Source organism: Temnothorax curvispinosus, unplaced genomic scaffold (assembly GCF_003070985.1).
Source record: "Temnothorax curvispinosus isolate PA1 unplaced genomic scaffold, ASM307098v1 QBEX01015349.1, whole genome shotgun sequence".
NCBI lineage: Eukaryota > Metazoa > Arthropoda > Insecta > Hymenoptera > Formicidae > Temnothorax > Temnothorax curvispinosus.
The window spans coordinates 12,657-25,638 of NW_020225129.1; the positions used below are offsets into that span (position 1 = coordinate 12,657).

Genomic DNA, 12,982 nt, shown 5'->3' on the forward strand with positions numbered 1-12,982 from the left:
GAAGATATTTTGAAATTACGCTAGGATAAATGATTCAATTTTTGTTTAGAGATTTTATGGAGAAGTAAGTCAATGGTAAACTTAAAATTAAAACAAATTTTTTATTTCAAAATTAGTTATCTTTATTTCTTTCAGTATTTCTTTTAAATATCCAAAAATAATATCAATCAGATGGCAGATTAGTAAAACCGAGTTAAGTCCAAAAAATCAAAAGTACGCAAACTTTTGCACGATACTGCATTATATGTATATACATACATATACATATACACACACTATACTGTACGACTATATTAGTAATTTATATTTATTTTTATCTGAAATATTTTTTTATATAAAACTAACATGTTTCGAGATATCTCGCCCCGTCCCGGATTATATTAAAGGAATTATATTAAATAGACAATAGTTCCGGAAAGATATAAAACAATTTTAACTTTTTTGCATGTATGTGAGAAATAACACTTCAAATATTGTAATAATAAAATATCTATGTTCTAAGATGTATGTGATTTAGTAATTAAAGTCAAAAGTTTTCTATGCAATCGCACTTGTCATTTATTTGCACATAAAGATAATATTATTTTGTAAAAATGCACAATGATACAATGTTTGAAACTTTATGGCTAAGCTGAGAAATCCTCAAAATGATTCGTATTTAAAAGAAGAAGAAAACGTAACAATTTCTTAATTCACATAAGGCCGATCTCGAAAGCAAAGCCTAAAATGGATCTTACAATATTACGAACTTGCCACACTTTTTTATTACTATTAACTGTTTATTTAGAAATACATAAAAGATTTAAGAGCTGAAGAAGTTAAGTCAAAGTTGACCGGATCCATTAGACTTTTATAACGTAACCTAGTCTGATTAAATAATGGATATATATTTCTATTATATTCCTAATTCTATATTTATGATAATCCGTAAAGTTTTAATGTCCTATCCATGCTGGTAGACGCAATGTATTGTGCATGCTTTCCGAAACGAACTCCGGTGGCCGCCGCTGTATGATCGTTCAGGACCTTCAATTCCTGCCATTGCTTACAGAGATATACTCTGAAAACAATAGGACATATATGTATAATACAAGCAACCTTAAATTAATTCACGTTATTCAATATTAACACATATGGTGAATAATATCAAATATTAAAATATTTATTATATTCGCTACTGATTGTGAGGCAATAAAACACAAAAAGTTTTTTTTAAAATTCTCGATTTTTTAAAATATGAAACATCCTGTATTTACTAATTACTATATATAATTAATTTTTAATTATATATTAGGATCAATATTTTAGAATAATTAATAATTATCAATAACTAATAAATTTAGTATTTTTACCTGACATCCGTTCCTGCCACAGCCAAATAAGTCTCACTTTGATCAAAACAAATATTTTTTACTTTATAGGATTCCTCCAACTGCAATGTCTTAAAGTTTTTCAGCTGGCGCAAATCCCAAAGTTTGACGCAAGAATCTTCCGCAGCTGTCGCCAAGTAATATCCATTCTCAGCAAAATTAATGGCTGTGATTACACCCGTATGCCCCGGAAAGTTTGCAACATTAGATTGCTCTTTCAAATCTTAGACCTTTACCTGAGAGTTCGCAGTACCAGTGCCGAAGATTAAACCGTCAGGATGACATTGCAGCGTTGTCAATGCTTGTCACCTGCTTGTCCTGCAACCTTTAAACAGTTCACGATAAGTATGGAAAAAAAAGAGAATGAAAGAGAGGGAAAAGAGAGAAGAAAAGGGTAGAACCTTTTATTCTTTCTAAATTAAAAGCAATTTTATGATTAAATATGAATAGTATAACATTATATAAATTTATACAAGCTTTGAAAATAAATTCCTAAAAATTCCAGATCTTTATAGGTAATACATACATTTATTTTTTAAATATATTTAAAATATACAGCAATTTTTTTCTTACAACTATGACGGGTCAAATTCTTTTTATATTTCAGTTTCTTGTGACATATATCGCAGACATAATCATGGACGTGCACTATTTTGTGATGTTCCTCCAAGGCTTTTTTACTCGATAAGTGACGTCGGCAAATCTCACATGCCACACTGTTGCTTTTATGCCTCGAACGCATCCTCACCTGCGAGTGAAAAATCTTACCGCAAGTGTCGCAAGGAATATTCCATAATTGTAAAAGAGAACAACATTCAAGAGAAGCGAGAAACATTAATAGAGATTTTTTATAATTGTAATAGAGATCATACACAATTATGCATTAACAAGTTATTAATAACTTGTTAATTAAGATATCGAAGAACTTTATGTGATCATTTTTACATTAAGTTTAGCTGTTTTTACAAACGCAGAACAAAAACTAAAAGTTATATTAAAGCGTTTTGTCGTTTATGTTGCAGAGTCACTTAGAGATCAAATTCAAGTGCCCGATCTATCTATACTATACAACTATCAAACATACAACGATCTGATAATATAATAATGATATAATGCCGATCTATATTTGTTATTATTATTTATTAATTACGGCATTATATGCAATAACAACGACGTAGTAATTATGTACGTAATGATAATATACTGTATGTGCAACGTTGCACGTATGTACAATGTAATGACCATTGTTACTTGACAAAATCAAAAACGCGCGATTGTACGGCGAGCATTGTTACGTGTGTCTCATTGTGAGATCGCAGGCCGCAGCCGTCCATTAATTTAACTTTTAAATGCCACACCTCTGAATAATCTCGTAAATGACATGAGGGGTCTAAAAGACCCCAGCATGAAAAATGTCTCCTTACTCATTAATTTTTTTATCTTTAGTTATGAAATTTTTTTTCAATGTTGTTCAAGGTCTAGAAAAGAGAATAAAATGCTTATATTGTTAAAATTTCAATTTCAACATAGTATAAAAAATTAAGTAAACTGAGTACTACTAAGTGTACACACTGGTAGTTCAATCACTCAGCTATCATCAATGGGAGCATGAGCTCCATTTTTGACGGGAACATTTGAAAATATATAATTGTAAAGGGTCTGGGGTCCTCTGGACCCCGGGTGGCATTTAAGGGTTAACACGCAAGTCGTATTACATAAAGTGCGTAACGACACGTCTCAGTTCGCGGATAACTTGCCTAAATTCGCTCGCGACAATGTCTGAACGACTTAATTTTTCGCATCACGGTGTAAGAGAAAAAAAACCTCTTTTTTTTTCGCGGCAACTCGCGAAAAGTGAGCTAACGGACGTGCGAGAAAATTCTCTCACCACTTATGCCAATTTCTCATAATACGACGACACGGCGCATTTTACTCCGCGTTATTAACATATATCTACACGAGTTTTGCTCGATTTAAAAATAAAAAGTCTCTTTTGCGACTTAAATTTTTCTCCCGAATATGTAAAAATAGATTGTTTTTATTTTAAAATTTAAATTTTTCTTTTGATGCAAAAGTTGAAGATTTTAGCACTTATAAGCTTACTTTCAATGGAAAAATGGAAGATTTCTACTTTGAGAATTTAGAGACTTTTTTTTTGTTTTCACGTCGAAATAGAAAGAAGTATTTCCGTCTCAGAAATCTCTTTTGATACAAGCGTAGAAAGTTATTGCTGCCTTTGAGACTTGTTGTTTGATGGTGTTTAACAGGTCTTTCGTTATTTGCCGCGGCATCGTTTTGCATTGTAGACCGTTTGCTTGGATTTCAGCACCCGATACAGCAGATACCGCAAAATAATCTTCAACAAAATAACGCTCAGAGCCTGCAGCGGGACAATATGCCGAGAAGAACGGATGTGAAGCCAAGAGGACGGATGACAGCGTACACGTACTTCGTCAAGTCATGTCACCAGGAGCATAAAAAGAAGCATCCCAAGAGGAAGATTTACCCCCAGTTTTTCGCCAAAAATTGTGGAAAGAGGTGGAAGGTGAGATTTTTTTTTCAGCTCAAACTACTCGCTATAATTCATTACAAATCACATTTTTATAGATATTCCAGCAAACACCAAGTAATATGCAGGAATAATATCGTATATGTATGAAAACATAAGTAATTTTTTTATCTTAATACTATACGTAAATAAATTTGAAATAGATTAATAGAGCTCCTTGCTAACGCTAGGATCAAGAGAGTCCTTGTAAGAACTAACTTCGAAGCGATCACGATACTTGGTTGGACTTCTCCGCATGTCGGTTTCACAGCCCGAGGTGCGAACGAGATAAGCGGAATGCGTAACGTTTTGTCGAATGTCCTGCTTGTGGTCACGCGAGAGCCACTTTGATGTTAGCCTCTGAATAAATACGTGCGCTCGATAAACGCCACGTGCAAGTACGGTATTTAAGCGCGTCGTTACGGGCCGACCTGTCCCGCCTCGTTAAGCCGTCAATCTTCATCTCGTCCAGCAGAATCAAGATTATCGATAAGTAAAACGGATCCGATACACGGCAAAAACCTCCCGCGTCGTGACGCCGTCATTAAAAAACTGTGACTTTAGAGTATCTCTATTATCCTGCGTGCACGCGACTGTGAATATGCCAGGTCGGTCGGGGAACACTTATTTTCTCAGTAATAGAACATTTTAACGCACGTGAATATGCGAGATCAACCGTATGGAAACGCTAACGCTATACGAAATACCGTATGTGTCGTAGACTATGTCGGACATCGAGAAGAAGCGTTTCCACGAAATGGCAGAGAAGGACAAGAAGAGATACGACACGGAGATGCAGAACTATACGCCGCCTAAGGGAGAGAATAAGGGCAGGGGCAAGAAACGCAAACACATCAAGGATCACAATGCTCCCAAGAGATCGCTGTAAGCCCTCACGCTGTTTAATACATAATGTATCTCGATCTCGAGAAAAGAATTTGCTTGATTAATATTTAAACACGCAGCGAGAAAAGTTAACTTGTAAATTCGAACGGAAACAAAAGTTTAACTTTTTTTAAAGCTTTATTCGCATTTTTAGTCATTTCTGGAATCTCGGCTTCCCGCAAATTTATTTCTTTAAAGTAAAGTTGCAATTGTTTTTCTGAAAATTAAATTTACAGAGCAATTTCTCAAAACTACATTCAAATTTAGATTATTTTCGAATTATACATTATAATTTTCTTTAGTCTCTATAAAAGATTGGTTTAGCATATTATCGCAGCACAAACCCTTTGAATAATAGCAGATAGATTTAATAATTAATTTCATCAGGTCTGCTTTCTTCTGGTTCTGCAACGATGAACGCGGAAAGGTCAAAATGCTGAATCCTGAATATGGCGTAGGCGATATAGCTAAGGAATTAGGCAAGAAATGGTCGAACGCAGATCCCGAAACCAAATCCAAATACGAGGCTATGGCAGAGAAGGACAAGGCTCGATACGAAAGGGTAACGTATCTAAATTTAGCACAATCTTACGCTTTTAACCATTAAGACTCCTAGCCCCGGTAATGTTATCATGTAACGTCAGAAGCTAAAAGTCATGAATTTTCTTATACTATATAGTCGGAATATATTACTCTTTTTTTTTGCACAACTTGCAACTCGAATCTGATTGAATTGATTTACGAGATGAATGTCCAAGCGTTTTCGAAATAAAGATGAAATATTTCAAGATGAAATATTGAAATATTCTTTTTTTCCTCGCAGGAAGTGAGAAACGCGTATAAAAAGAAAATACAAAACAACGGCGCTCCGGTGGTCGAAACTATAACAATAAGCGACAGCGAATGGGAGGAATGGGAGGACGTCGAGGACGACGACGAATAGCGGATGCACGTCGAAATTTCTTCATCTATCACCCCGTGTCCTTCATCCTGAAAGCATACCTCACCTACTGTACTGTACCATTGACCTTAGCGTAAGCGTACTTACACCACCATCACTAGGAAAACGAAGCAACTAATCACCAAGCAACCTAACAATCAACCAAGAAGCTTTCTTCAACAATCCCCCACCAACCAACCTTCTAATTCTTTCCCCGATTATTTACGATAATGATAAAGTAATCCGCGCTAATTATGGTAATTATTTTAAAAGGAAAAACTGGTATGCATGAGTGGTGCGCGAGCGTGAGCGAGAGAGGATCATTGTGTTAGTGAACATTTGTACTTTAACATATTGATAGTAACGATGATGTAAAGCGGCTAGTAAGATATAGCGGAAGATAATGGAAGAAAAAAAAATAAGTAAAATGAGAAATTATGAGTAAAATGCAAAAGCGGAAGAGATAAGACGTGGCAGAATGCCCAATACTTTCTCTATCCGGATGGAAGGCGCAGGGGCTCAATCACTGTTGACTTTGTGCTCTGTCGACGCTATATTACGAGCTATGTAGCTTAGTTTACTAATGACGAAATGCCGCGATAATGACGGCCTCCGTAGGGCGGGGATCGGAGATGGCTGTAGTTCTTTTTGCCGTGTTCTTTCGGATTTTATCCGGTCATGCGAGGATTGTGTCCTTTTGTGTCTTTTTCACGCATTGCCATCGGCACTGGTGAGAAAGACAGAGAGCTCTCTCGGATCCTCGCTTTCGAAAGAAGCGAATCATGTCGCGTCGTTGCAAAATTAATATACTTTTTTGGGGAACTCTTTTTTTAGTTCAATTCAATTCAGTTTAGTCCAGGTCTGTTCTGTAAGTTCTGTTCACTTGTTGCCAGCGTCGTTATGGCATGAACACACATACATACATATATATACATACATATGTGTATATATATATATATATATATATATATACACACACATACATATGTATATACACATACATATGTATATACACATACATATGTATATACACACGCAGACACGTACAGACAATTGTTGTATTATACAGACTTTGTACAGAGAGCTTTATTTTTTTCTTTCCTATATTTTTAGAGAAGCGATTATGTTGAGCGCGCGTGATGGAACATGAGGCCGCTTTACGCATATTTGCAAATATATAATTGATTTTATCGAGGTACACACATGTGTGTGTGTGTGTGTGTCTCTCTTATATAGCTGTAAGTACGTTTAGAATTAAGTATACGTGTATCACTTAACGCAGACTTGAATTTTCCGGCGACTCTCTATGTCTTTTTTTTTTAAGCATGTACTTTTTTTCAACATTTACACGGCAGTGTTACAAGCCACGAGCCACCACGTGATTGAGCCTTAATTACGTAGCCGATAAACGATCGCCCCGAATGGAATCGGGAGAAATTGTGTGCGAGAGAAAAAGAGAGTGCGTGTGTATGTAGCTCGCAGCCTCTCTATTAAATCATTGGATATGAGATGTCACTCATGGATTCATATGTCACTTCTTGCTAAAGTAAGAATTAATTATAAGCATAATTTAGAAATGGTTTATTGTATAAATCACGTGAACGAATCATGTGAGAAAAGTGAATAATTGTATCCAAAATTTCACGTCCGCAAATATATAGTTGGAAATATGTATCTTTTTATATCTTTTTATCTCTTAAGTTTCCTACATTTTTGATCAGCATGATTTTGTGAACTTTTATTAGACTTGTGAACTTTATTCACTTTTTATGGATTTTTTTTCAAGATATATATTGACCGAGTTTTCTGAATTATTGTATAAGTTATATGAATCATATATTTTCCAAAAAATTAAAATCATGGATGTACATATAAAACCGACATTTCATATCATGTGCAAGGGCCTAATATTAAATCAAAATCAGTAGCACGATATTTTAGCATCTCGTCGGAACTGTAACGGTGCCGCCGCGCGTGTGTCACAAATAAAAAATTAATTCAGTAACTTGGACGTCTATACAGAATTAGAAGATATTTTGAAATTACACTAGGATAAATGATTCCATTTTTGTTTGGAGATTTTATGGAGAAGTAAGTCAATGGTAAACTTAAAATTAAAACAAATTTTTTTATTTCAAAATTAGTTATTTTCATTTCTTTTAGTATTTCTTTTAAATGTCCAAAAATATAAGATTAATCCGATGGCAGATTAGTAAAACCAAGTTAAGTCCAAAAAATCAAAAGTACGCAAATTTTTGCACGATACTGTATTATATGTATATACACACATATAATATACACACACCACTGTACGACTATATTAGTAATTTATATTTATTTTTATCTGAAATATTTTTTTATATAAAACATGTTTCGAGATATCTCGCCCCGTCCCGGATTATATTAAAGGAATTATATTAAATAGACAATAATTCCGGAAAGATGTAAAACAATTTTAACTTTTTTGCTTTAATTTTTCTTTTTTTTTCCTGTTATTCGAATATATGTATATAATATACATTTTAAATTAATTTTGATATCTGTTATTGCCATATCTTAGTACTAAAAATACTTCTTCGTTATATTGAAATTTTGTAGCAGAACCTTCACAGAACGCGAAAAGAAAGCTGAAGAAGAATGATTTCTATGCGAGCAAACACGATACTACAGTGAAAGACATTGCCGCCGCATGTAAGACTTCAAAATCAGTCGTACAACATGTATTAAAAAAATTACGACTATGCATGAGGACCGCAAAATTGTTCGTCTTTCAAAAAAAAAAAACCGCTGATGCACCGCTACCGAAATCTAAGACAAATTTTCGAGTTTCCATGACAAAAATCTATCAATTAATGTTATTATAAGGCTTAAAGGACGCTAGTTTATTTGAAGAACGATCCGTCAGAAGCCCGGCAAATGTTAATTAAAAAAAAAAGAAAAAAAAAGAAAGCAAGATTTGCAATGGCACATTTAACATAGAAACATTGGACTGACAACGAACGGAAAAGGATTATCTGGACTAATCTGGAGCGATGAATTCAAGTATCTGCTTGAAACAATGAAATACGATATATTTAATGTCCTTCTGGCAAAAGATTTAATTAACGTTACCAAGTTCCGACTGTAAAACATGGAGGCGGAAATATGGGGTTGCTTTCATGGAGAAGGAATGGGACCATTGCATCGCATAACGGATATTCCTATAACTGCCGAAGGCTACGTGAATGTTTTATCTTTTGCAATTAAAAATTTGACCACTAAATAGATTTTTTTTTTAGATGACAATGATCCAAAACATGCAAAATTTGTTGTAATGTAATTTAATAATTTCTTCCAAAGTTCATCTGTACAACCATTTGTCTTCTCAAAAAGTATTATCACATTTTCTTACCGATTCTTATTTTTTCCTATTATTTAATGCATGTATTTGTACACATTTAATAGACCTTTTTTTGCATATATAGGTGAAATTTTGTTAAAAAAAAAATGTATGTGAGAAATAACACTTCAAATATTGTAATAATAAAATATCAATTTTCTAAGATGTGATTTAGCAATTAAAGACAAAAGTTTTGTATGCAATCGCACTTGATTTTATTTGCACGTAAAGATAAATATATTTTTGTAAAAATGCACAATGAGAGAGATACAACGTTTAAAATTTTATAGCTAACCTGAGAAATCCTCAAAATGATTTGTATTTGAAAGAAAAAAAACGTAACAAAATTCCTAATTCACATAAGGCCGATCTCGAAAGCAAAGCTTAAAATGGATCTTACAATATTACGAACCTGCCACATTCTTTTATTACTATAAACTTTTTATTTAGAAATACATAAAAGATTTAAAAACTGAAAAAGTTAACTCACACTTGACCGGATCCATTAGACTTTTATAACGTAACCTAGTCTGATTAAATAATGGATATATATTTCTATATATTCCTAAATTTATATTCATGATAATCCGTAAAGTTTTAATGTCCTATCCATGCTGGTAGACGCAATGTATTGTGCATGCTTTCCGAAACGAACCCCGGTGGCCGCCGCTGTGTGATCGTTCAGGACCTTCAATTCCTGCCATTGCTTACAGAGATATACCCTGAAAACAACACGACACATATAATACAGGCAACCTTAAATTAATTCACGTTATTCAATATTAAAACATATGGTGAATAATATCAAATATTAAAATATTTGATATATTCGCTACTGATTGTGAGACAATAACACAAGTGTTATTTAAAATTCTCCATTTTTTTAAATATGAAACATTCTGTATTTACTAATTACTATATATTAGTATCATTATTTTAAAATAATTAATAATTATCAATAACCAATAAATTCAGTATTTTACCTGACATCCGTTCCTGCCACAGCCAAGTAAGTCCCACTTTGATCAAAACAAATATCCTTCACTTCATAGGATTCCTCCAACTGCAATGTCTTAAAGTTCTTCAGCTTGCGCAAATCCCAAAGTTTGACGCAAGAATCTTCCGCAGCTGTCGCCAAGTAATATCCATTCTCAGAGAAACTAATGGCTGTGATTACACCCGTATGTCCCGGAAAGTTCGCAACATTAGATTGTTCTTTCAAATCCCAGATTTTCACCTGAGAGTCCGCTGTACCAGTGCCAAAGATTAAACCGTCAGGATGAAATTGCGCCGTTGTCAATGGTTGTCCTGCTTGTCCTGCAACCTTTAAACAGTTCACGATAAGTATGGGAAAAAAGAGAATGGAAGAGAAAAAAGGGGTAGAACCTTTTATTCTTTCTAAACTAAAAACAATTTTATGATTAAATATAACAGTACATTAGTTTAAAACATACTTTAGTTAGTAATCTGCCAGTACGTATATCTGAAAAGGCCCAATGCTGATCCAGGGAGGAGCTTAGTAAATAATCGCCGGTTGGATGTAGAGACAATCCGGTCACAGGTGCATCATGAGCTTTTAATAACAATGTCGTTTGACTGGTACCAACATTCCACACGCGAATTGTAGCATCGGGTGATGCAGTCATCACTACATCTTCCTCTGGATGATAAATAACTCGTGTAACCTATGAGGATGATAGAAAGCAATTAATATGTTTTAAGAAATAATAAAACGGCAATTCAAGTTGTAATTGCGCACTTTTTTCGTGTGACCTTTGAGGATTGCCACCACTTGTTCGGTATCCTTGTTGAAAACAGTGGCATTCTTGTCGGCACCACCTGTTAAAATCTTGCTGGTATCAGCACTGTGAATATCAAGCGCCAGAATTCCAGGCACACTGGCAGAATGAAGTCCCTGAAATTATATAATTATTTTCGATGATAATAATAATAACTCGTTTTTATTTCCATAAAATTAAAAATCTTTGAAATTATCGTATGTGATTATATATTATTAGAATTATATTTTTTAATGCAACTTTCTGACTATATTTGAAAGTAAATCTATATATTTATAACACAATCCTCAGTAATAATTGGCGCAGTAAATTTTGAGTTATATAAAACATAAAAAAACTAACAGGATGTGATGCAAGGGTCTGGAATGACCGGATACTGTCCTGAGGCATAAGATCTTCCGGTACTGAGCGTCCACGTCGTTTTCGCTCTTGAGTAAGAACGGTTGCTCGTTCTTGAAGTTTCTGTATTACATCTTCAGTGATACCAGCCTGTTCCATGGGTTGAGCTGCTGTGCCACCAGCCTCTACTGCCACAGCCTGAAGAAAATATAAATTTTTAAGAATTTTTAATTTATTAATAGAAATTATTCAGAATTGTACTTATTTTATTTTTTCATCATAACTGAATGTAGTATCTTATTATATTACACACGCATATGCAAGTGTTACATCCTATCACCCATTCTGATTTCAAAGCTACAAATTATTTTTTTATAATAAAATATTAAAGAATTGAAAATTAATTGTCAATTTATATCCCAAGGTCAATGTTTGCTAGTTACATGTTATGTAATTTTTTAAACATAAAAAAATGAAGTTATAGAAACTTAATTAAGATTATTAAATATTTACATTTTAAGAAAGTTTTAAAAAATGATCAAATAATAATAACGTACAGGCTGCGGGATTGTAGTGGCCTGGACAATTCCAGCTTGTGGTTTGAGAGTGGCCAGCGCCTCTCTGGCAGCAGTGACTTCTTTAGTCAGCCTAGCAATCACACGACAAGCCGCATCATGCTGATACAAGGCATGAGACAGCTCCTGCCTCGCAGTCTGGAGTTGTTGTCGTAACGTAAATGAATGTAACATAACTGCATCCCATTCATCTTGCATAATTTTCAATATTGCTGGAATAGAAGTCGCACTAGGTGGCTTGGGCTTGACAATTGGAGTCGCTGTAACAGAAGAAAATTTGATAACAAAAATAATTACATAAAAAAAATATACCGTATTAAATAATGAAGTTTAAAAGTACCTTTTATATCAATGAGCTGCTCAATAGTGAGTTCTTTGCCATTAATAGGATCTACCCCATTTTCAGATATATACTTTTCTATGAGACGTCTCTCAAATATTGACCCAGAGGCAGGAGATATCACTGGATGCTCCGGTACCTCATTGGAAACTGAAAATTATAGAAATAATTTATAATTTTTGTTAAATCTCAAGGTAAATTTCATCATGCTAGAATTCAAATATTAATAAACCTTTCTTCCATACAAGTATTGTTAATTGCATACTTGTGCATATAAATTTACACATATATGTATAAACAATACATGTAAACGCTAATAATGATACAATTTACAATCTAACAAATTGGACTGTGCCATCATAAAACTTTCTACTTATAGCAAACCACCTGTTTTATTATTACATATTATAATTACATCATAATTATGTTCATTAATAAAGCGGCAAAGGGTTTTCTAGGTTATGTCCGTCAACTCTGCCGGCACACAAGTCTCTAAACCTCCCAGCATAATGTTGCGTTACAAGTGTCATCCGTGCAAGCTTAAACGTCAGGAGAATCAAAAGGAAAGATAGCTCGATCGTAAATTGCAACTCGTGTTCACGCGAATACTTACTCGCGCAAGATAACGCCATTTTCCTCGTTAATTCAAGACGCCTTCAGAGACGCCTGTCTTCAGTCTTCCTTCCGTCGCCTCGTCAATTTTGAAGCACGGCAGAATGGAAGCCGTTCTCCATTGGCCGATCCGCCGACGCCATGGCCATATCGCTTTTCGGTGCGCAATGCGCATTTCCGGGTGGAAGTTCCGGC

The 12,982-nt window shown here is 34.2% G+C and overlaps 3 protein-coding genes across 5 annotated transcripts in view; 2 read left to right on the plus strand and 1 right to left on the minus strand.

The window, feature by feature from the left end:
* LOC112465583 (zinc finger protein 39-like) overlaps nucleotides 1–1,720 on the plus strand; it is a 2,958-nt gene extending 1,238 nt beyond the window's left edge. The window contains exon 3 of one of the 2 annotated variants that reach the window (XM_025033186.1): nucleotides 1,422–1,720. In XM_025033186.1, the coding sequence (XP_024888954.1) occupies nucleotides 1,422–1,446 (25 nt within the window). In that variant the 3' untranslated portion in view covers nucleotides 1,447–1,720. The remainder of the gene's footprint in view (nucleotides 1–1,421) is intronic. The other variant, XM_025033185.1, reaches the window with a different exon arrangement.
* Nucleotides 1,721–3,552: 1,832 nt separating this feature from the next.
* On the plus strand, nucleotides 3,553–6,163 carry LOC112465581 (high mobility group protein DSP1-like). The gene is made up of 4 exons (XM_025033184.1): nucleotides 3,553–3,915; nucleotides 4,640–4,803; nucleotides 5,191–5,365; nucleotides 5,627–6,163. Exons 1-4 carry the CDS (start codon nucleotides 3,766–3,768, stop codon nucleotides 5,744–5,746), a joined length of 609 nt encoding a protein of 202 aa, XP_024888952.1. The 5' UTR covers nucleotides 3,553–3,765; the 3' UTR covers nucleotides 5,747–6,163.
* Nucleotides 6,164–9,412: 3,249 nt separating this feature from the next.
* LOC112465578 (pre-mRNA-processing factor 19-like) lies at nucleotides 9,413–12,924 on the minus strand. 2 transcript variants are annotated; one of them, XM_025033179.1, is made up of 8 exons: nucleotides 12,789–12,924; nucleotides 12,176–12,325; nucleotides 11,818–12,095; nucleotides 11,264–11,458; nucleotides 10,882–11,037; nucleotides 10,577–10,807; nucleotides 10,106–10,446; nucleotides 9,413–9,844 (listed from the first exon to the last, which is right to left on the minus strand). In XM_025033179.1, the coding sequence occupies exons 1-8, from the start codon at nucleotides 12,805–12,807 to the stop codon at nucleotides 9,700–9,702; spliced, it is 1,515 nt and encodes a 504-aa protein (XP_024888947.1). In that variant the 5' UTR covers nucleotides 12,808–12,924; the 3' UTR covers nucleotides 9,413–9,699. The 2 variants fall into 2 exon arrangements, with proteins under 2 accessions (XP_024888947.1, XP_024888948.1); XM_025033180.1 differs by lacking the exon at nucleotides 12,789–12,924 and adding an exon at nucleotides 12,591–12,711.
* Between the last annotated feature and the right edge of the window lie 58 nt (nucleotides 12,925–12,982).